At 44.7% G+C, this 23707-nt stretch overlaps 1 protein-coding gene across 2 annotated transcripts; it reads right to left on the bottom strand.

Annotated features, from left to right (window-relative positions):
- Positions 1 to 10114: 10114 nt before the first annotated feature.
- On the bottom strand, positions 10115 to 23506 carry LOC144083671 (HHIP-like protein 1). Of its 2 annotated transcripts, XM_077611666.1 has the most exons (15): positions 22347 to 23506; positions 19062 to 19326; positions 18513 to 18792; positions 18048 to 18173; positions 17792 to 17935; positions 16242 to 16354; positions 15728 to 15868; positions 15365 to 15439; positions 14829 to 14955; positions 14569 to 14714; positions 14210 to 14291; positions 13853 to 13935; positions 13589 to 13661; positions 13011 to 13256; positions 11614 to 11949 (listed from the first exon to the last, which is right to left on the bottom strand). In XM_077611666.1, the coding sequence occupies exons 1-15, from the start codon at positions 22653 to 22655 to the stop codon at positions 11757 to 11759; spliced, it is 2403 nt and encodes an 800-aa protein (XP_077467792.1). In that variant the 5' UTR covers positions 22656 to 23506; the 3' UTR covers positions 11614 to 11756. The 2 variants fall into 2 exon arrangements, with proteins under 2 accessions (XP_077467791.1, XP_077467792.1); XM_077611665.1 differs by lacking the exon at positions 13589 to 13661 and having other exon boundaries at positions 10115 to 11949.
- Between the last annotated feature and the right edge of the window lie 201 nt (positions 23507 to 23707).

Genomic DNA, 23707 nt, shown 5'->3' with positions numbered 1-23707 from the left:
TCGAACGCTCGCCCCGCCGGATCGTGTGTGTACAAGTTTTTCAACCTCGGCCCGCGGGCCATATACGGCCCGTTAGGATTTTTAATCCGGCCCGCCGCCGGTGTTGTCCAAATTATAGTAAAAATCAATGTTCGTCTACCATCAATGGCAGTCCGGGAATAAGCACTCTTGGGCAGGCAGATGTAGCAGAACCGAGCCGTAAAATGACAGCAATCGGGTCAAATCCATCCTAAAACAGCATTTAATGATTAAATACAAATACTGGATGATATCGCGATGGAGGCAAAAAAACGTCTATAGACGTCCATTCGCCAAACGGCTCAAAATGCTCTCAAATTCGGTCAAATCCAGCTGAAAACAGCGTTTAATGATTAAATACAAATACTAGTATTTGTATTTAATCATTAAACTAACAAATACTAGTACGACCTGTCCGTCTGTCAAACGTCCGTCGGCGAAACGTCTTTAGGCGAATCATCCGGTCACGACATCATCATTGCTCGCTATCGGCACACCAGTATCACACCTGCCACAAGCAGGTGCATGTCAATGTTCCCTCTAATTTTTCATGTAAAACATGCTGTAAAACAAGAAAAACATGAGTGGACAGAGCTACTGCCACTGGCTGCCACTTAAACGGCGCCATCATGGGGAAAGGGGTAAAAAAAAAAAAAAAAAAAAAAAAAAAAAAAAAAAAAAAAAAAAAAAAAAAATAAATTAAAAAAAATAAATCGATCTTTCATATTAAGACGGGGGCCGCAAATTATCGTCCCGCGGGCCGCAGTTGGCCCGCGGGCCGCAAGTTTGAGACCCCTGGCTTAAAGGAACAATATTCTGTGGTACAGGCATATTTAGAGTACATAAACCTAAATAAGGGATTTATATCTAAAAGGAACAGCAATACATGTCCGCTGTCTTCTTATCTTCTCAGTGGACACCTACATTTGGGTGGCTATAAAGTGGTGGTGAGGGGGATCATGTCCATTTGACACTTCGAACGTTACACAGCCTCATTATGAGCAAGACAAGCCACCGCTGCTAGAGTACAAGGCCGGTGGCCATGAAGGGACTGTCACATTTCCTTAGCCAGAGCTCAGCTTCCCTCATGTTTGTAGGTTGTTTACAGTATGAGTATGAGCGTGATCATGAGAGGATAAACAAAAATGAAAAAAGTGTATGTGTTTTATGAATGTAGTATATATCTATCTTAGGAATGAGGTGTTTGTTTGCAACCAGTCATCCAGTCCAAACATTTCTGCTGAAAAGATCATGAAATTTTAAAATGTTTACACAAGTTGTGTCAGGAGTGCCCTTTTGGCCCTCCTGGGTTGCCGTCGACACGTACCGGCTGTAGCCAATCCAATGATTACTTTCGGTTCCTGTATTTAAGGAAGCGACGCGTCATCACATGTCGCCGGATCATCACTCTACCATGGACTGTAGTAGCAGTTGCTAGCGGTAGCTAGCGGTCGTGTTGCTGCTGCCTTTCTGTTCGCCTCTGTCCGTATGCGCGCCGCATGCGGCCACGCTTGTTTGCACGTTTTGGTTGATGCATTAAAGGACTCGTTATCACGCTAATGCCTCGTCCTCTCCTGCCTCCTGCATTTGGGTCGACCTACTTCCACGATCGCGTCACACGACGCGGCGCGACCATAACAGAATGATCCGGCCATAATGGACCCAGCGGGAGGCTACCCACGCTCGAGCCGACGCGCTCGTCGAAGCCAGCCTCCCTCGGCCCCTTTGGAACGCCAAGTTTTTGTCCGCTGGGACACGGACTTTTCTGAAGGTGAGGACGACGGGGGGCTAATAGACTTAGAGGCTGGATATTGGGGCTCCGATCTTTCTGAAGAGGAGGACGGCCAGCGGCTAGGTGAGCTGGATGCTGGAGATTCGGTCTGGGACGGCTATTTTCTTAGCCGATACGGAATCCGATACGCTCCAACTAAAGACGCTGAACGTTATGCCCCACTGGAGAAGGATCGCTTTTTCCCCTCCGACTACTCAGACCCGGATTACTCCGCCCAGCATCTGCCAGGTCCGCGGGCCATCTACACAGGACCACCGCGTGGCGGCCGGCGGGGGGGCTCCGGTAGGAGTTTCGAACACCGCCCGTCTTGTTTTTTTGGGGAGGCGCAACAGCGAAGTATTTCACCTGGTTGGCTGGCCAGCTACGATGGGCCACCACGTGGTGATCGGCATGCTGTGACGCCCTCCCGGAGGCGGCGGCGAGCGCCACGTCGCAGGGAGAAGCAAAGGCAGGGCCTGGACGCTCGAGCCCCGGATCAGGCTTCTCGGCCGACCTCGCCGCTCCCAGCTCCTCTGCCGACCACGCCGCCCCCAGCTCCGCGGCCGACCACGCCGCCCCCAGCTCCGCGGCCGACCACGCCGCCCCCAGCTCCGCGGCCGACCACGCCGCCCCCAGCTCCGCGGCCGACCACGCCGCCCCCAGCTCCGCGGCCGACCACGCCGGCCCCAGCTCCGCGGACGACCACGCCGGCCCCAGCTCCGCGGACGACCACGCCGGCCCCAGCTCCGCGGACGACCACGCCGCTCCCAGCTCCGCGGACGACCACGCCGCTCCCAGCTCCGCGGACGACCACGCCGCTCCCAGCTCCGCGGACGACCACGCCGCTCCCAGCTCCGCGGACGACCACGCCGCTCCCAGCTCCGCGGACGACCACGCCGCTCCCAGCTCCGCGGCCGACCACGCCGCTCCCAGCTCCGCAGATTCCCGGGCCCAAGCCACGCACAATACTCCCATTGCCACCGGGGCCGCCTGTCGCACCCGTGCCGAAGCCACGAACCAGGCTTCCGGTACCGGCGGGTCTGCCGAGCTCCGTTCTGCCGAGCTCCGTTCTGCCGAGCTCCGTTCTGCCGAGCTCCGTTCTGCCGAGCTCCGTTTTGCCGAGCTCCGTTTGGCCAAGTCCCAGACTGGTAGATTACATCCTTGCCGGTTTCGGCCGGCCCGGTTTCCGCCTCACCCCGGCTGATTTCCTCGAGCCCAGCTCTCTCCCGCCCAGCTCTCTCCCGCCCAGCTCTCTCCCGCCCAGCTCTCTCCCGCCCAGCTCTCTCCCGCCCAGCTCTCTCCCGCCCAGCTCTCTCCCGCCCCGCTCTCTCCCGCCCAGCTCTCTCCCGCCCCGCTCTCTCCCGCCCCGCTCTCTCCCGCCCCGCTCTCTCCCGCCCCGCTCTCTCCCGCCCCGCTCTCTCCCGCCCCGCTCTCTCCCGCCCCGCTCTCTCCCGCCCCGCTCTCTCCCGCCCCGCTCTCTCCCGCCCCGCTCTCTCCCGCCCCGCTCTCTCCCGCCCCGCTCTCTCCCGCCCCGCTCTCTCCCGCCCAGCTCTTGCCCGCCCGGAAGTGGCGGCGACGCGCCGGGGCCCCTGGACGAGGGGTTCGGCGAAGGCAAGAGCGACTCTCCGGCGCCCCTGGACGAGGGGGCCGGCGAGGGAGAGAGGGACTGGCCGGCGCCCCTGGACGAGGGGGCCGGCGAGGGAGAGAGGGACTCTCCGGCGCCCCTGGACGAGGGGGCCGGCGAGGGAGAGAGGGACTCTCCGGCGCCCCTGGACGAGGGGGCCGGCGAGGGAGAGAGGGACTCTCCGGCGCCCCTGGACGAGGGGGCCGGCGAGGGAGAGAGGGACTCTCCGGCGCCCCTGGACGAGGGGGCCGGCGAGGGAGAGAGGGACTCTCCGGCGCCCCTGGACGAGGGGGCCGGCGAGGGAGAGAGGGACTCTCCGGCGCCCCTGGACGAGGGGGCCGGCGAGGGAGAGAGGGACTCTCCGGCGCCCCTGGACGAGGGGGCCGGCGAGGGAGAGAGGGACTCTCCGGCGCCCCTGCCCGAGGGGCCCGGCGAGGGAGAGAGGGACTCTCCGGCGCCCCTGCCCGAGGGGCCCGGCGACGGCGAGAGGGACTCTCCGGCGCCCCTGCCCGAGGGGCCCGGCGACGGCGAGAGGGACTCTCCGGCGCCCCTGCCCGAGGGGCCCGGCGACGGCGAGAGGGACTCTCCGGCGCCCCTGCCCGAGGGGGCCGGCGACGGCGAGAGGGACTCTCCGGCGCCCCTGCCCGAGGGGGCCGGCGACGGCGAGAGGGACTCTCCGGCGCCCCTGCCCGAGGGGCCCGGCGACGGCGAGAGGGACTCTCCGGCGCCCCTGCCCGAGGGGCCCGGCGACGGCGAGAGGGACTCTCCGGCGCCCCTCCCCGAGGGGCCCGGCGACGGCGAGAGGGACTCTCCGGCGCCCCTCCCCGAGGGGCCCGGCGACGGCGAGAGGGACTCTCCGGCGCCCCTGCGCGAGGGGCCCGGCGACGGCGAGAGTGACCCTCCTGCCCTCCCGACCGAGGGGGCAGGCGACCCCCCGAACAGCCAGGGTAAGGTACCCGACGACCATGCTAAAGTTCCGTTGTCTGTTAAAGGGAGGGGGCTTGGCCGGCACCCAAAGCACCAGCAGGGAGGCCCGCGGGACCGGCTACTCCCACTCCTCTCCAAGCGCCGAGGTCTGCTGGAGAGGCCTCTCCTACGTCTCGTCACCGGCCGACACGGACGCCCGCCGGACCGACCCTGCCCACGCCTCGTCATCGGCCGGCGCGGACGCCCGCCGGACCGACCATGCCCACGCCTCGTCATCGGCCGGCGCGGACGCCCGCCGGACCAACCATGCCCACGCCTCGTCATCGGCCGGCGCGGACGCCCGCCGGACCGACCACGCCCACGCCTCGTCATCGGCCGGCGCGGACGCCCGCCGGACCAACCATGCCCACGCCTCGTCATCGGCCGGCGCGGACGCCCGCCGGACCGACCACGTCTTCGCCTCGTCTCTGGCCGGTGCGGACGCCCGCCGAACCGGTCACTCTCCCATTGCTTCACGGGCTGGCGCGGACGCCCGCCGGACCGGCCAACCTCTCGTTGCTTCACGGGCTGGCGCGGACGCCCCCCGGACCTAGTGTACGGTTCCTGCCCGCCCTCCCTGGCTGCTTTTCCGTTTTTTTTTTTTTTTTCATGGACATTTGGCTTTGGTGCGTCTGGAATCCGTCCCTTAGGGGGGAGGTACTGTCAGGAGTGCCCTTTTGGCCCTCCTGGGTTGCCGTCGACACGTACCGGCTGTAGCCAATCCAATGATTACTTTCGGTTCCTGTATTTAAGGAAGCGACGCGTCATCACATGTCGCCGGATCATCACTCTACCATGGACTGTAGTAGCAGTTGCTAGCGGTAGCTAGCGGTCGTGTTGCTGCTGCCTTTCTGTTCGCCTCTGTCCGTATGCGCGCCGCATGCGGCCACGCTTGTTTGCACGTTTTGGTTGATGCATTAAAGGACTCGTTATCACGCTAATGCCTCGTCCTCTCCTGCCTCCTGCATTTGGGTCGACCTACTTCCACGATCGCGTCACACGACGCGGCGCGACCATAACAAGTTGATGAGGCAGAATACACCATAAATAGCAAATGTATTATATTGCATCAGATTGGGTCGCAAATTCATTATTGTTTGCTACAATAGTGTCATCAATATTTCAGTGGCTTTATTTAACTGATGGTAGCACGGTGAATGATTGGTTAGCGCGTCCGCCTCACAGTTCTTAGATTGAGGGTTCAATACCTCGTCGGTTCCAACCTTCTTGTGTGGAGTTTGCAGATTCTCCGCATGCCTGCGTGGGTTTTTTCTGGGTACTTCAGTTTCCTCCCACATGACAAAAACATGCAGGCTGTTTGAAAACCATAGACTTCTGCTTAAATGTTTATTTATTTTATTTTTTTGTTAAAAAGCTACCAACAACTTTGTGCTGCACACAATAATGTTCAATTTTGTATAAACATTTCTTGAAGTAGTCTACGTGGTATAGTTGACCTGCATCACGTGAAAAGTATGGCCAATACTTTTCCAATTCTCTCGCACCAAACACTGGTCTTTCATCCCTGACTTTGACACAACATCTGGAAGAAATGTGTTTGTCACCTACGTATCACCCATAGTAAATGAAAACACACACTGAAAAGTGTACTGACCACACATTGCACCCGGGGGGCAGCAAGAAACACTTCTTTTTTCTGTTTATCCGAGCATGATGTGAGTTTCTTTCCAATCCTGCTGCCCGTCAGTTTCTTTATCCCTCCTATTCCTCTCGTCCCAGTGCCCCCTGCTCATGATCGCTGTTCATTTCCAGCTTTGTTGCTGGTGAGCAGCAACACATGGTTCTCCAGTTATCATTCAGAGTGGTGAATGTTCAAACACAAGGGAATTCAAAGCTTGATCAGCACGTGCAGGTAAATGGCATCACCTGACCATGGATAGCAGGAGCCCTTAATATTACGTGCACAAACATAAATAGACACAAAGCTGGTCTTGTAACAGCTTTAGACAGTTTTTTGCCTTGCTTTATTGTTTCGATGTGGATAGCAGGGGTCCTTAATAGTGCGCGCACAAACATAAATAGACACAAAGCTGGTCTTGTGACAGTTTTTTGCCTTGCTTTATTGTTTCGATGTTTTGAGGAATTAAATATTTAGGTCAGAGTAAAGGTAAGTCTATTTGAACGCCTTGATGACATTAAGATCCATTAATATTGGGTCATCCATCCAGAGTTATTTAGCTTCAGAGATAAATAAAAACAATATATGTGTATATATTTATGCATTCAAGATCCTTCTGCCACACCACTCTAGTTCTTCTGCAAGTCGTCTTTGCCCTTCCCTCACACCCAACCGATCAACTTCAGGAAGCCACGTGCCGAGTTCAGCTCAATGTGCTGTAGGATGTCAACATAAACTGACATGCCAACTTGTCGAGTGCAAAAATCCCACATGATGAAAACAGTTTTTGTTTTCCCTCTGTCGTGGAGGAAGCAAGTTGTTTTCAGAGTGGCCTGTCAGCATGAATATTTAATAGGAATCTCTTGCTGTGTCGTTGTCACAGTTAAAGTTTCCTTGCTGTCTTTGACGTGGTGCGCAGTCTTTTTTCTCATTTGCGTCGCTTCTATTTTAGTCCCCTTTTTTAACATCTTCTGAGATTTTGGCTCAGTGACCTGAATTGTTCTGCCTATGTCACATTTGTATTCATGTCTTATATGGGAACATCATTCAGTTTCTCAAAAGTCAAAACACTGAGTTGTAAGTACCTTTTAGCCCATGTTTCTCCTCTTTGAAGTCATTTTTCCTCTGTCCATCAAGCAGCAAATCTTCGGTGACCTTTTCCTCATGCCAAAGCCACCACTTCCTCAACTTTTGTCCACCTCTCACCTTGCTCATCCTCCCCAAGCTCATTCACCTGGCCCACCCACCTCACTGCCTCTTGCTGGCGATTTTGTTCCTCATCCCGGTCTGATGACTGTTCCCGTCTGTTAAGGTCCGCTCTATTTCTTTCCCTGTGTCTCTCACACTTCTCCTCTAGCTCACTCTAGCCCCCTCCTGCATACAAAACACACAGTATTTGAGCTGCCGTGAGTCATACTGCTCTCTCCTCCCTTTTTTTTCCAGAAGCTAATAACTGCCCATTTTTAAAGTCTCCCCTTAAGAACTTCCCTGCAATGCTCAATGTCTTTTCCCATCTTAAGAGCCACAATAATGCCCGTACATCCTGTAGTATAGAATGAATTTCATATGGAGGGGAAAAACACTTGTTTCTGTCTACCTTCTTGATGCTCATTTTAGGTCTGTCATAGTACATTACAAGAGGTCTTCTTCTCTCTGGTCCATTCCTCCAGCATCTGTGTGCATCTCAATAACAGAAGTAATCTTTCAGTGCTGCCTCACTCTTGGGCAAAACTGAGATGAAGCAATGATGAGTGCTTTATGAACATTGCGGTAGAGAGATTCAAAATGTATTGGAATTGAAGGCTATGGAAATTAATATAAGTGTATAGAATGATGCCCAAGGGATCTGTGGAGCTGTGTGGGGATATGAGGGGAGGGAGAATTCAAAGAGGAGGCATGGCTTGTGTGGGTGGGATGTTGAGGAGATTATGAAATGGATATGGAGAGGGAGAGGAGGAGCTTGACTACCAGCGGGAGATGGTACATCTATGGGAGAGTCCAGATAAAAGCTCATGCGAAGATTTATGTATGGATTTTTGAATGGCTTGATAGGTTGACTGTTTTAATGACAGCCAGCAAATCCAGAAAAGACTCCCTCAGGCCTTTATTCTATTCAGCTAGTAATATCAGATCCATTTCTCTAATAGTTTACATAATATGCCCTCTTTCGGCATGGCTTCTCCTCATCCTTCTGTTTTCTCTTGCAGCCCCACTCTGTGCTATCTCTGAAATGCAGCATCCCATTTTCAGACCCCCCTCCCCTTCTTGGCAACATTCCCTCCCACGTTCCACATCATCCCTGCCGTCCATCTCATTCTCCATCACCTCTTTCTTTCTTTCTTTCATTCATTTTTTCCCTTTTTTCCCACAATCTCACCCTCTGTGATCACAATGCAACCTTAACTTGTCCACTGCGTATACTATTTGCCTGCCTTTTTGGTCTGAACATTCCACTCTGCAAGCAAGGAAGCTTCTAGAACAGAAGTGAAAGGCAGTGCAAAGCTTTCTGAACATGTGAACACCATTCAACATCCGGTCACATGAATTATACACTAGCAATACATTCACAGTGGAATGTAATGCCTGTATGTCCATGCAGAGTGAACACAAGCTGGCAGTCGCTCCTTCCATCTGTCGGTCAGAAACAAAAGAAAAATGCGCACACTGTTCTTTTTACTTTAAGTGTTTGTAAGGTACAGTGTGCATACCTGATCAACATGCTTACTACAAACACTGTGGAGATAGTAATAATGAAAGTGGTTTTCCTGCACAAAAGGCAACTCTAAATTATTGAAATATTGTATATACTATTTATTCATTCATCTGCACCTCTTATCCTCACACACGGGGAGTGCCGGAGCCTATCCCAGCTAACTACGGGCACCAGGCAGCGGAGGGGACACCCTTAATTGGTGGTCAGCCAATGGAGACTAACAAACATTCACAGTCACACTCATGCACAAGGACAATTTAGTGTGTTCAACCAACCTACCCTGTTTAATCTGGGGATATGGGAGGAAACTGGAGTACCCGGAGAAAACCCAAGCCCAGGGAGAACATGCAAACTTCACACAGTGAGGACCCACCTGGGCTTGAACCCCCAGAACTCTAAGGTATATATAATATACATATATAGAAACATCAACCCCATCTGGGTTATTTGTCCAAATATTGTGCATGACCGTTGTTTTATATCCATTGCGTATGCCCATGTGTTGCTCAGTGGTTTGCCACTAGCCTCAAGCATCATGCAATACTACCATCTGTGTAGCCAGCAGATTAGTTAGGTGTGAGTGAGTGAGATTTTTATAGCTGAATAATCTTTTAACAAAAATGCACTCCATGTGACTGGATCTGAAGTTATACCTATTTTTGAAAAGCAAAAAGCACACACTTCAAGCAGAAAGTAACATTTTGGTTGTTTCTATCATTTAAAGACTTTACAGCATGAGGGGTATTTTTAACAACAATAAATTTGAGACAAAAAAAAGGATCTGAAAGAGTCAAGCGTGACAACTCTCACTTTCGCTTTGAACTGTTAGGAATTGAAAATAGAACCTATGCTCCTGGAAATTCCCATTCAAACGAAATCCATGTTGGCATCTTTGTGCATATTCATTGAGAAAAAAATATCCTCAAATAGAAATCTGGGTCAGGCAGTTACAAGGTTATAGTCTTGTGGCTCTCTCATGCGTTGCTTGCCGGAGCTGCAAGTTGTCTCTTCAAGTAATAAGGGCTCTTTTTGTTTTGTGTGTTCGTGTAAATGTATTACTGTAGTACACCTGCTCTACTATTGAGGATTATAATTAGCTCTCAATTTGTATCTTCTCACTAGTGAATACTGTCAATTGTTGTCATTTTATTCCAATGTACAGGTACGTTTTAATCAAAGATAATGCAGTACTTGTCGGAAAATTAGAATATATCCTCTCATATATAAGAAAAATTAAACAGTTTTGGATTAAGGTGTACTTACAGCATGTCCTGTATTATCCATTAATAAGATAATTGATCTTTGTACCTTATTTTGAATTGATTAGTACGTGTTTTTGATCTCTTTTATAGCACTTTTGAATAGATAAACATCCACGTCACACATGAAAAAGATTTAGTTTATTTTGCACTTATCTTTATTAACATTACAAACTCTGTTAAAAGTGGAAATTACATTCAAAATACAGAATGTCCAGCATTTTTACTTTTTTCTTGGAATTTGATTGGTACATACAATACAAATAACATTTGAACTTGACAAAAGGTAGACCTGGTGAATATACATCACAAAAAAATACAAATATCATCCCAGATAACATTTGACTGTAAACCTTTAGCTGACATTTCCTATTGCATCAGTAATGAGTTCCGATAGATTACCCTAAAGCAGGTACAGATGTTTTAATAAATGTATAATTTTTTTTATTCATGAAGGAATTTATTGGATGGCAGCCTGGTGGACAAGTGGTTAATGGTTTGGCCTCACAGTTCCGGGTTTGATCCCAGGTGGGTCCTCACTGTGCAGAGTTTTAAAAAAAAATATTTATTCCATAAAGTGAGTTATCCCCAACTGACCATTCTCTTGGTTAGTAGGGGGGGGGTTTCTCTTCTTTATTAAATGTATACATATCGATAGTGGTGCGATTTGATCAAATTAGGTTTTTTTCTACAATTACATATCAGCTTGTGCTGCCGTATCACTCTGTTCCATAGTGCCAGCAGATGGAACATAAGCACTTTTAACAATGAAGTTGTTTATTCAAGCAGTCAGATTTTAAAGTCACTCATAATTGCTAATTTGAGGGATTTCCCATCCAGTTTTGTTTGACAAAAATGTGTTAGAGCCAACAATGACTAAGATGTCTGTTCAATCTGCACGATCATCTTTGTCGTTTATAATTTGGGTTTGATGTCGTTTAAGTCGTTTTTTTGTTGTTGTTTTATTCCATATATATCCATTGTGCACTCCTCCAGATGACGTACGTGAAATGACAGTTACGGGCTGTTACTAGACAGACAGACGCATTATTTTGAACACGGCCTTTTTCTCAATAATCTTTCAAGGAAGTGGATCAGTTGTGACGGTGTATGTAATATCGACCTGGTATTTATTTAACCTGAAATCCATTTTATGACTCCCATAATACAGTCCTTTCTCCCATTCACATCTTTCCCATTGATGCTAACCACAGATAACCCCCACATCCTCCGCATGTGAACAGTTGTGCTTCCCAACTCTGGATCGCTTGCACTCAAGCAGCGTCCTTTCCCCGCCCTCACACTCCACATCATCCAAGTAGATCCTGACGCTGCGGTCTGCCTGGCCCAGCCCGGCCCTCTTTATAATAGCCATTGCCATCGTGAAGCCGAGCTGTCGACACACTACAGTACCTGCCTTAGTGGTGAAAAGGTCATCGCACACAGTCCCCCACTCCCCACGGATAAAGATCTCAACTCGGCCTCGGTCCGATAGACCATCGGCGCTTATCAGACGAACCGAGCCGACGCGCATCCTTCCATCTCCTCGTACACTTTTAAAACCGTAACCTCTGCTTCCTCCCCTCGGCCGCTTGTTCACTTGGTTTCCTTCTTGCCCGTCTGCGTTGTTAGTCCTCTCTCCTAACCCGAGTTTCCCCTCCTGTGTTTTTGTCTGAGTGGTATTTATCTGGGGACTCTGGGGTTTGTAGGATGTAGGCTTTGGGTTCCAGTATGCTGGGCGTGGTGTTGTCAACCCTCTGGGATGCTCAGGATAACATGAAGTGGTCAAAGCCATGTAGCTTTTCCTTGTGGACAGAGGGGGACGAGGGGTAGCGTAGGTTATTGGTCGGGACGGGGAAGTCGGGTGGGGTCGAGGAGGTCTTATGTGTCTCCGGGATGAAGTGACAGTTGGGGTTTGAATCCCAGAGTAGGCTGCAGTGTAGAGAGTGGAGCGATAACCTGAGGGAGAAACAGAATCACCCTCTTTACTTGCATACTGGAAGTTTCAAATGCTTAAATATTATGATCGCACCGCACAGTAGCCAATCAAAGTGGTAAAGCTGATAGAAAGATGTAAACACAGACACAAAAGGATCATTGTCCAAACTGAGTCTGATGCAAAAACATTTATTCCAAATAAATAATGCCAATGTAATTGATTTAAATTAAAGTAGTGCAATTTTTGACATATAAAGGCATAATTTATAACAGCATGCTGGGGACTTCTGTAGCAGCCAACGTATAGCAAGCTGTTTGAAGGCAAGGAAATGAAAGCAACTTTTACACTCCAACTTAATCAGATAACAGCAGCCTCTTCGTACTTCTACACTAAAGCTATTACAACCACTAGATTTATAACGTGAACATATGATAATTGGGAAACAATTCAGTTGATTGCAAATTGTATCACTCATACTGATTATTCTTTGTCAATAATAAGGACAATGAGCCATTCAAAAGAAAATCAAAATGCAATTTAGCAGAATTAAATGAAATAGTATTTGTGATTGTCTTTTAGAAGTTTGTAAAAAAAACATTTTAAGATAAAAAATAAAATTAATTCATTCATTTTACATAATTCTTACCCTTATGGGCATCAGGAGGGGGGGTTACCCTGAATTGGTGACCAGCCAATCGCTGGGCACAAGGAGACGGACAAACATTTACGCTCACAGTCATACCTTAAATTTCTTACTCTTCATTAAATATATTCATTCATTTTCCGTACCGCTGGTTCGAAGGGGGTCGAAGTGAGTGATTTACCTTTTAAAAAAGGAAGAAGTGACTGAGATTCATTTAAGTTTTCCAGGTGTTAGCAAGACGTATAGAAGGCAGGTTACAACTGCAAACAATGAACACTTAGAAAATTGAGAAGTAGCCCATATTAAAGAAGAATAAAGTTAGTGTGGCACTGAAGAAATTGCCTGGTGTGCCACTGATGTGCACACTTTGACTGGTGGATTGAATGTTAGTCCTGATAGTGGACTTATTTTGGTAGATGGGTGTACTAGAAATCCTACCGGTGGGTGTGGCTTTGACCACAGTGGCTGCCAAAGTGGTGCGAGCAAATGTTGTTCGTTTTGTTGGAGCCGTCATCTGTTTTTGTTTTCTTGTCGTTGCAGGTATTGCTGGTGGGGCTGAGGCTTTTTTTGTTCTTGGAGGCAGTGTGGTAAATTTTCTTGCTATTGTTTTTCTGGTCGGGGGTATTTTTCTTGCAGCTGTTGTGGGAACAGAAGTGGTGGGCGGCTTCTTGTCGATGACTAATTCTGCCGTATATAAAAAGGAGTAGAAACCGTTAACTTTTTGATGCTTAAAAATATACATTCATTCATTGAAAAGACTGATTAGACAACATGGCCTTTCAAAGAGTTTTGGTGCCACTAAGGTTTTGATACAACACTGATTTTGGTGGCCAGCCGATTGAATGGCACAAAAAGACGGACAACCATCCACGCTAACACTCAAACCTAGGGACAAATTAAAGGGTTCAACCAGCCTACCCTCTATGTTTTTGCGATGTGGGAGGAATCAGGAGTCCCCAAAGATAACCCACGCAAATCTAGGACGAACATACAAACTCCACACAGTGAGGACCAACCTTGGATTGAACCCACGATCATAGAACTTTGCGACCAACGCTCTAACCGCTCGTCGCCTGGGCCGCCCAGTTTCTAATCAAAATGGTACGGAAATAAAAGTTTGTTGTTATTCAGCCATCCTGTGAATAAAAATTGGGAACTTTCCGAAATTAAAAAAAATGTACTGCCTAACAGAGACTTGCATTTTTAGATAAAATAGGTCAGGTAGAATAAGGAAAAAGATGGAGAAAAGAAATGCGTAAGTGTGTTTAGGATTATTTTACCTTCTTGGGGATGGAAGTGAACAAGTTTTCCCTTAATCTTTACTGGGGAGGGCTTGACTTTACATCTACCTGGTGCCGCTCGCCTACGAGAAAGATGAGGATAAACAATTACATACATTTGCTCTTTGAACTTTAATAGACATTAATTGAGTTAAATCTGTTACTGAAGCCCACCAATTCATTAAATTGTTCACCTGCTTAGAGCATAAAGTGCAGATGATAAGCATGCAAGATATTGTTTTATTTGGAAAAAAGGAATTTTATCATAAATATGGTAAAATAGAGTTGTTCTCATAATGGGACAGCAACAAAGAAATACTTTCTTCAAAGTAGAAAAGACTTGTGACAGTGATTTACCTGGAAGGGTCAATTATTTTATAGACGACTCCTGCTTTAACTGTTGCACTTGGAGCACCAGTGGCAAGGAAGTACAATTCACCTTAATGGATGACACAGAGTGAAAAATTACATTAGCATAAATATTTGTGTATTTGTTTTCATGGGTTGGAAATAATCTCTTTCAATCCAGTTATAGTTTAAAATGTCAATGTTGAAAAAATTTAACAACATCCAGTGCTTCGTAAATAGGAATAATATCTGCAAATCTACTTTACTTTTCAGCCAGTTGTAGACAGACCTACACTCCAGTTATACAACCGTCAAATTTCTGGAATTGAATTTATGTTTATCACCATAATGTAAATGAGTTTACTTACCTGCCTCATCCTCAGCAAAAGAGATGATGTATTTATAATAACTGTTGATGAGTTTGGGGAACCTGCAGATCTGATCTTTTCCCATACAAATCTCATTGTACTGCCATTCACCTGTTGTCAAATTCTCCCTTAAGGACATCAGTCGCCTAAAAAGGAAGAAGAGAGAAATTCATCTACTATTCCACAATTTTACACACTGTCGCTGTTTTTATGCAATCTGCAGGGTCATTTCTACATGAGAAAAAGTCAGATTTGCATGCCCGCTCATGAAGTCCGCAAAAATGTAGAGTCCATTCAGGTTGGGCATCTGGCAACCTCTGTAGATGTATCCCCCTGTCACTGATTTGCCCATCTTATGGGGGTAGGCAAAGATTGGCAGGATGTCATCTGTGTAAAAAAAAAAAAGATTAGTTTAGAATGCAATGTTAAAATAGCATTACAGTCAATACCGATGCTCAGGGTTTATTTGTTACATAGTTAATCTATATATACAATTAAGAATCATTTTGTTAGATATAAAAATGTTTATTTGTAACTTCCAGATTATGTTCATGGTTAAAGGAAACGGAATGTGAAGCAAGGTTATAAGAGAGCAATGGGGTTTTCCTCTGGCTTCAATATTGAACCCTACTCTTGTTTTCTTGATTTACATAGAATAGATTTGTTGAAAGGGCACTTTAAAGTTCTGTCAATGACCAATCTCTCCTGCGATCTTGTCTATGAGAGGCAACATAGTTAACATAAGATAATTCTTGAGAGAGACACTCTTATATTAAAGTTAAACAAGTTTCCTCACCCAACGATGAGTTACGACAAAGTCTGCGATCATAGCAGCTGAAGCCTTCCTTTGCTCGCCATCCATAATTGCCTCCTTTAAAACACATAACATTATGAATGAATCATCCTTTATAAAGTAAAATGTGCTTGTATTACTGCTAAAATCTGCATTTTGTAGATATTTCCTTTTTGTAAAAATGTTTCTTACGATTACTAGTACTCCTTCTACCAAAGGAGCTTGCAGAAAGTGTGGTTTTAAAACAAAACAATTCTACAGTCTATGGCAAAGTTCCATCAAAAATTGTGACGCTCATAACCAGGAAGCTATACTTTTTTTAAATTACACTGTATAACAGTAAAGAAAACAAAACTTTCAAATTACCTTTCACAATGATGTCTATTTCTTCATATTTGTTTTGTCCAACATCGCCACAAAACATCCTGCCACGACCAAAGCCTGTCTTCGGGTCTCCACGGTCAATGGAACAACGCCACATGTTGCGTACACCATAAGCATAAATCTCTGGAAGGCAACATTTATATAAATACGTAGTGCTGGAAATTGAATGCAGTAGTCAACTTTACAATATCAATGCATTCATCAAATTGTATGTAAAGTTAGTCATAAAAATAGGCCTTGGCGATATGACAAAAATTGTTACCATGATAAAACAAATTATCAGTCGATAGCATTAATTATATTATTATCACAATAAATGTCAGATCTTTTGTCATTCTTTTGAAACCTCAACCTTCTGTGAATAAGTAAATACATTATTTTCCACGTTCGAAAGTTTTTATTATTAATGTTAACAGAAATAGTTTCCCAATAATTATCTTTATCATTTTATCGCCCAAGTCTAACTAGTAAGTATATATGACGGTTAAGGATGTACCTGGACGGCTCCCTTTCTCTCGCAGAAATGGGTTGTCTGAAGGGATTCTGTATGGAGCACCATAATCATTATTATTAATATCCACACGTAGTGCCTTGCCAAGGAGTGTTGACCTACAAAAACAGGGATACTTCTTTAGGTCTGTGAAAATATGCAATTTTTCCACTTTCACAAAGCATGTTCTTCATCCCTCGCGATGAACGACTCCACCAAAAATCAAGCCAGTCTTCCGATGATTTTTTTTATTGACAAACTGTTTCAAATACACTTTAGCTAGCACTTCCAGTAGGATTTTCTCTGTCCTTAATCTTCCCGCTTCAGAGCCTTATAAATGCCAAAGCGTGGCAGCTGGCAATGTGCAGTGTCAATATTAGACTTGGACAAATGTATTCTGTCCCAACAGAGTCCAACTACGTGTCAACACAGCTACTGAGAGACAGCTTAACTGTAGCTTTCTGAAGAGGTGGTTTCAGGTTGCAATCACTGAACTATGAAGAATGTTTGTTTTTGTTATCCTATGGTTATGGTAGACTGTGGTTAGTCATGAAGGATATCATAAAGCATGAAAGTGAAATTTGTCAACATATTTCCAACCCATCATTTAAAAATATGTCTCGTGACATGAACTTTTTTTGCCTGCTATTTGTGGTGAAATTGTTTAGTGACTTTCAATACAAACAGATGAGTCAGATTAGCTGTCTTTGCCTGGAAATACTGTGGTTTATGGCAATTAAAGAGAATGATGACAGCATGCTCGTTAACCTTATGGAGGTAACAAACCCCTCTGTTTAAATGTGCATTTACCAAACCTTTCATTATTGGGAAAATCCACTTCACATGCAAAAACAAAATCATAAATTAAAAGGTTTTGGTAATTATGTGTTTTTGTGCATGCTTGTGCGTGTTCATGCATCTATCTGCCTGCCTGTCTGGAATTCCCCTGATCTACTTAGAACGACAAAGGGTTGCTGAGCTAGTAACATTAAAATGTTTCTAAATTGTTACAGGTAAAAAAAAACACTAATAGGATACACAACATATTATATATACTGTATAGTGATCAGGTCATGCTTCAGTGCGATTTGGAGAGATGAGCAACATTTTATCATATTAGAAGAAGCAATTGTATCTGGTGCCTTGTTGAAAAATCTATTTAATTTGTTAACCGGTCTTTGAACACTGATATCTTTTTCACTGGGTGATACAATTACAGGTTGTTTTTCTTCATTAATTGTGATAGCACACCAGTGACCTTGCAAGTGAAATGCTGATTTTAAATTCAATTAGTTAAGGTGTTTTTATAAATGTTACCCCATCTTTTTATTGTGAGCCTGCAGTAGCTCTTTTATCAGTCTACAGCAAATGTGATTCCAAAGATATTACTATATTTAATTAGTATGAAGGCAGTAATACATACATGCTATAGGACTCAGTAGACCACAAGTATTTACTACTCAGTATCAATGAGATCGCTGAGTGGTAACTAAAAAAAAACACTGAAAATCTACAACACGCAATTTTGAGACATAGATTAGTGTGATAACACTCACTTGTTCTGCGAATTGCCAAATTTTCCAAAAGGGTCCCCAGCTCGACCACCATCCCCAATGAAGATGTATAAATATCCGTCATGGCCAAACAAAAGCTGCCCTCCATTATGATTAGACGCAGGTTCAACCACCTCCAGGATGGTTCTGCAGTACCGAGAGGACACAAGAGAATGCACTCAAGTCATATTTATGCATGTGCAGTCAAGCACACGGTGTACAAATATTGACTGAAATTTTACATGACCCCTCTTCTCACCTCTCTGAGGAGTGGTCAAGCTGGTTGTCATCATATGTTGACAGTGTGAATTCGCTGATGCGAATCCGCTCCTCCTTCTTGACGGACACTGAATAGTAAACGTAAGCTTTTCTGACAGTGGTGAACCTAGAAATAATTACACAATCCAATCACATATATACCTGTACACTTGAGAAATTGTTTAACTATTGGGAAATAATTTAGATCCACCTTCCACGCTCTCCGGTCAAAGCACGGTTTTGACTAAGACAAGACATGTTTTTGCAATTCCATATTAACAGTGATTCATTAATTTTCTGAACTGCTTATCCTGACATCTCCTAATATATGAAGCAGTTGTAATCATAGCTCTATGGATTAATATTTTTGCTTTTTAGAGGTTGAAAAGACTTCTATATTGCCTTTTTACCTTTCAGGAATTCAAAGCGCTTTGACGCTACCTACCTATAATGTTAGAATACCCACTTTGGATGCAAGGCCATGCAAAGAAATCCTCTTTCGTCTCCAGCCCAAGGTGATGTCAGTACAGCGTGTGTCAGGTTGAGGAATGGACGATCAATCCTGGAGCCGTTGGGCAGATAGACCCACACATAGCCCAGCTGCTCAGCTACAAAGAAACGATGTGTTCCATCATCTGCATGGATCATGGCCACCGGGTTTCGCAGCCCGTTTGCAACTTCCTCCAAGCAGATCTCAAGACATCCATCGGCGTCCTCTCGAACAAAACCCAGGTTAGCATTCAGTTCTGGAGATCCACAAAAAGTGCCAATGTCTCAACAAGGTATGCATATTTGGCAGATATTTTCAACTGTTTCCTCTACAGAAACTCATCGAAACGTCTATTTTGATTGTTTTTCTTAACTGTCTGAATTAACTTTTTATCCCTCCTGTTTTTCTTTATTTAATTCCACATTATGAAATTACAGGAATCTAACAAGACATATTATCTTCTTAAACTCATTTAGTTTAGATATTTCACACATGTTTTGGTTCTCTGTGCTAGTAAACACATACCAGCATTTGTCAAAACATTGGGGTAGCAGTACTGTTTGTCCTTCAGCACCAAAAATTCACAGAACAGTCTGTGATCTTCCTCCAGTGCGGTAGTCAGATCTGCATACTGCCCTGGGTTCCCCTGGTCTTCCAGGAGGAGACTCAGTGTGTATCGACACTGGTGCCAGTAGTCATTGCAATAGTTGTCACATAGTCCAGGCAAAATGCGCATAGGTGTGTTTGCATCCTCTGCATCATACAGATGGGCAGCATATGGAGAACACTCCTGTACAGGGTTAGAAAGACAATGTATTTGGGAAATGGTTACTTTCATGGGTTTAATAACTCCTTGCAAAAGACATGAAAACCTTCAGATTCCTAAATTTGGAAAACAATCTTTAGTCACAGGAATACTCTTCCACTCTCCACACATTATGCCAGTATGTGGACTGCTATTTATTTATTTTACTATGTTTGTCTGTGCTGCGCTGGCAAGTTAATTCCCTCAATGAATAAAGTACTATTCTAAATTCTATAGCAATGATCAACAATTTTAGGTAAAGTGATATGTAAATGCTAATAGGTTTAGTATTATTCAGTGAGACTTTTAAAGATAGTAATTTTCAGTCAATTAAATATTAAGAAATAGATAAACAATGTGGCAAAATAAATCATTCCACTAGGAGTTTACTAATGGTATGTTTTAAGCCATTCGCTTTTCAAGTGTTTTTCAATTAATTCAATGATGTCATACTTTGCATCAGAAAATTTGGCGTCATGCTGCAAAAACAATAAATGAATGAATGACCTTATTATGCTATTTATATGAAATTATGCAAACAGCTGTGGCAGAGAAATAACTAAATGTTGATTTTGGATCGTGTTTTTTTTCCACTACATACACTGAAAGAGGACAAAAAATGCCTAAACCTCTAACAATTGAACACATGTTGAAAACATTTTTTTTTTATCATGTGGTGATAATTTTCAAAGGTCTCAACGAAACACACATTATAAGGATGTTTTGGCAATCTGGTTGCATTTCTTTACAGAAGCACTGTATTTGTGACAATGTACCACACTTTGGGAATGAAAGTTAGTACATGAACATAGATAGAGGACGTGTGAGTTTGTTCCCTGCAGCTGCCTCACCAAAATTCAACCAGGCCTTTGACTCATGTTTGCGTGTGTGCGTGTGTGCTTGCGTAAGTGTAGGATGATATAAATGGATCCAAGACAAGGTTCAGCCGGTTATTAAGTCAAAACCACTCACTCAACCACACCCAAAAGAGTGAAAGAAAGACAGACGGAAACACAAAATCTAAATTGTGGCGTGGTTGAGGTTGTGAACTGGACTTTTCTTTTCTGAACCTTAAATCTCATATTTCATGGTTGTTCATCATAAGAGGATGACGGACGACAGTTTTGGTTAATGAGAGTGTCATATTTTTATTGCATGCTAAAGAAAGATTGTATCATCGTCTGGGTGCATTTACCTCACTTCTTTATTTATTTTTGGGGTAAAAATGACATCACTGTATTCATGGGAGGGTTTCATTTGTTTATTTCAGCATTTATTTGTTTGTTAGTTTTGGGTGCATAATACATATGCAGTTTTGGTTGGAAAATGTTCGAGTCTTCTATTTTAATATTTTGCGTCATTAAGTGTAGAATGAGTAAGAGACAAAAAGAAATACAATATGGTACACGTTCATGGAAAAGTAACTGAAAAGTCTAGGATATCAATTTCAGGTCGGTGGTTGATTAGACAAAATATGAATAATATCAACCAAAAATTAAAACATCATAATTAGATAATCTTCATAAAAGAAGATTTAGGACTTGGAAGGAAAACTCGCTCCTACTTGATGGAATTGGTTCAACGCAGTGACCTAGTGCAACAGTTTATCCAAACAAAGAATGAAAATGACAAGGACGGAAAGACCTTCAGCATTTTTTTGTCTGGATTTTAAACTAATCATAATAAAATAAATATCATACAATTGAATTTATGTATTTGTACTAATATCATGGTCGTTTCAACTTGCAGAGAATCTTCTGTGGCAAGTTATTTCAGGCTTTTTGTCTCCAATACCAATTTATCTCCCTTTCAATGTATCTGTAATCTAATTGAATATCTTATGCAGCTTGATGTTTTTCATTCCTAAATGAGGAAATTGATATATCCTGTTCCCTGGCCAGAAGAGGATGTGGGTGTTTGTTTGCCTCTTCAAGTTGGTGGGATCGCTTTTGCTTTCATTGATATCAGTGCCAGGATGCTCCCAGTGTGGCTGAAAGAAGGACTCTTTGTTGTAAAGCCTTCATCAAATGAAAAAAATATTCAGGAAGTGAGCAAACTCGATTTCACTAGGCCCTCTTTTCAGTTTGGATCAAATACGCACAAATGTGTGTGTGTTTGGGATCGTGTGGGGATCATTGAATACATAATCATTACTTTGCCATGTGTTTGAACTGCCTTTTTTAAACCCACTCCTGCTCTAAGAGCACCTCTTCACACTGTAATTACCAGGGTGTTTGAAACATATACTTAAGGAGACATGGTTCTGTCATTGTGTTGTTTTTATTATAGTTTTGTGTGCGTGTTTCGTTCTATCTAAGGTTTACAGGTCAGTCGCACTGGACACTTTTTAATTCACACTTCCTATAGTAGAGTCTGAGTTGCACAACAGGATTCAATTATGTAATCGCCAGGCGGGACTGGGTTCATGGCTCATTCTGCCAGACAGCAAATCGTGGGAGTTGGAAGTGCAAGGCTCCATCTAGGACCTCTAAGCCCAGAAAAAAGATCTAAATGTAACCAGGCTGAATTGGACAGCGGTTTATTGGGGTTGCAAGTCTTTTGTGAGGAAATAGCCGCAGACTGGTGCAGTATGAGTCATTCTCTTCAAAATAGCCTTTAGTGCCATTGAGACTATGTTGCTGCCCCTGAAGTTGCAGTATCGTGCATTTTTATGTGGCTATTCATTCCTCTAATGATAACAAAAAGATGTGAATAAAATAGCTGTGGAAACGTCAGGTCTCCTGGTTGTGGTTTCATTTGATAATCATAAAGAGTAGCACTAAAGTTGTGTGTCAAACTTATAGTTGTAATACGATGTATGGTTTCTTTCTTGTCAGTACAATGTGAGAATGTTAAGATTGAAAACAATTTGGTCAAAACAAAAGAACTGCTGTATTGTTAGCAACTTAATTGCATAGTTCTGAGGTTAGAGGTGTAGTAAATCTGTGTGGTTTCCAAAAGATGTTCAAGTAATTCATTGCAATCACATCAGAGCTACTGCTTACCTGACAGAGGAGGTTGCGTATAAACCTTGCGCAGGTGACATAACCAGAATGATCAAAGTGCTCCATGATGGTGTAAAACCTGACGGACAACTGATGATCCCTTTCATCATCACAGCATCCGAACTTGGCATAGTCCTTACAGAAGCGTAGCGGCTGTTGGGGCTCGAAAGGTGGTTTGTAATCCAAACACTGAGGATGACAGGTCCCCCACCTGACTTGGATGAACAGCAGCAGAAAGCTAAGAAGAAAATGACGGAGGTTCCATCCCTGGATGCGGATTTGAGTCACGTTGCATTTTGGTATGGTCATTTTTTTAAAGAAAGTATTCAGTACATTCAGTAGGGTTTGACTTAACTTTCTGATATTGTGAGTGAGTAACACTAAGTGTGCGAGATAAAGTTAGATGTAAATAAAAGCACTAATGTTATGGAAATATGCGTGATAAAAAAGTGCATCTTTTAACTCCAACATTCCAAAAAGGTTAAGCCAGTTGACAGTTGATTGTCAAGCACTGATGTTCCTGGAGTGTTGTGTGTGTGTGCATCAAACAAACTGACCACTCTTCACACCTGTTTGCAAATTGTCAGACAACTTACTGAGGATCAGTCAAACAGTACACCTATATATACTGCACTAAGAGGTTATCCTAACAGTAAAAAACAAACAAACAAAAAGGTTCCAGTCATCAAGGTCCAGTGCTTTCCTTCGGAAGTCTTCTGTGCATCTGCTGCAGCGTAGTAAGTGTTTTCCCCAAAAGTCCTTACTGTGCCAGATTCAATCCTTGATCTTCAATCTTGAATAATGTTCTCATCCTAATGTCCACTGCAAAACAAATTCTCCCAAACATTTTCAGAATGCTGAGTGATCCTTACGAAAGCTGCTGCATGGCATCGATGTACTCAAGTGTTCCAAAGGAGGTTGAAAAAGACCATGAAAGTTGCTTCATCCCAAGGTCACCTTGTGTCTTCAAACCGCCTATTTCTATTTTGTTTTCTCCGAGACATGTGGCCGCTCGTTGCCCTCAACAAACACCATCCATCCAGAGAGCTGGGGAGAGAGGGCTCCTTTCATTCAGTCATTGAGCGAGCCACGCTGCAGCTCACTTGAGATCCCTCCCACTTTGCCTGTTTCCTCCACCTACAGTCCCCTTCTCCCTTCTATCCCTTTGCTCGCCTACTAAGACACAAACATTCCAGCTCATAGCATGTGGTCTACGTTGCCCTGAAGTTGCAACTTTCCATCTCCCCCCTCCCCATTTCTACCCTCCTCAGCATTCCCAGACCTCCTCTCTTGTCTCTGTCATTTCCAGGCAGACGCATTTGCCTACAAGCGTGTTTGCACACGCTCATGTGTGTGCTGAA

Source organism: Stigmatopora argus, chromosome 10 (genome assembly GCF_051989625.1).
Source record: "Stigmatopora argus isolate UIUO_Sarg chromosome 10, RoL_Sarg_1.0, whole genome shotgun sequence".
Lineage (NCBI taxonomy): Eukaryota > Metazoa > Chordata > Actinopteri > Syngnathiformes > Syngnathidae > Stigmatopora > Stigmatopora argus.
The sequence above is the reverse complement of the archived record's forward strand: the minus strand, read 5'-3'. Positions and strand labels throughout refer to the sequence as shown.

Coding starts and splice junctions, on each gene's coding strand:
- LOC144083671 (XM_077611665.1), bottom strand. CDS start 22,655: ATGACCATACCAAAATGCAACGTGACTCAAATCCGCATCCAGGGATGG. Junction 18,793..19,061: donor CAATGTTTTGACAAATGCTG/GTATGTGTTTAC, acceptor GTGGATCTCCAG/AACTGAATGCTAACCTGGGT. Junction 11,950..13,010: donor GGTCAAAGCCACACCCACCG/GTAGGATTTCTA, acceptor TTTCTCCCTCAG/GTTATCGCTCCACTCTCTAC.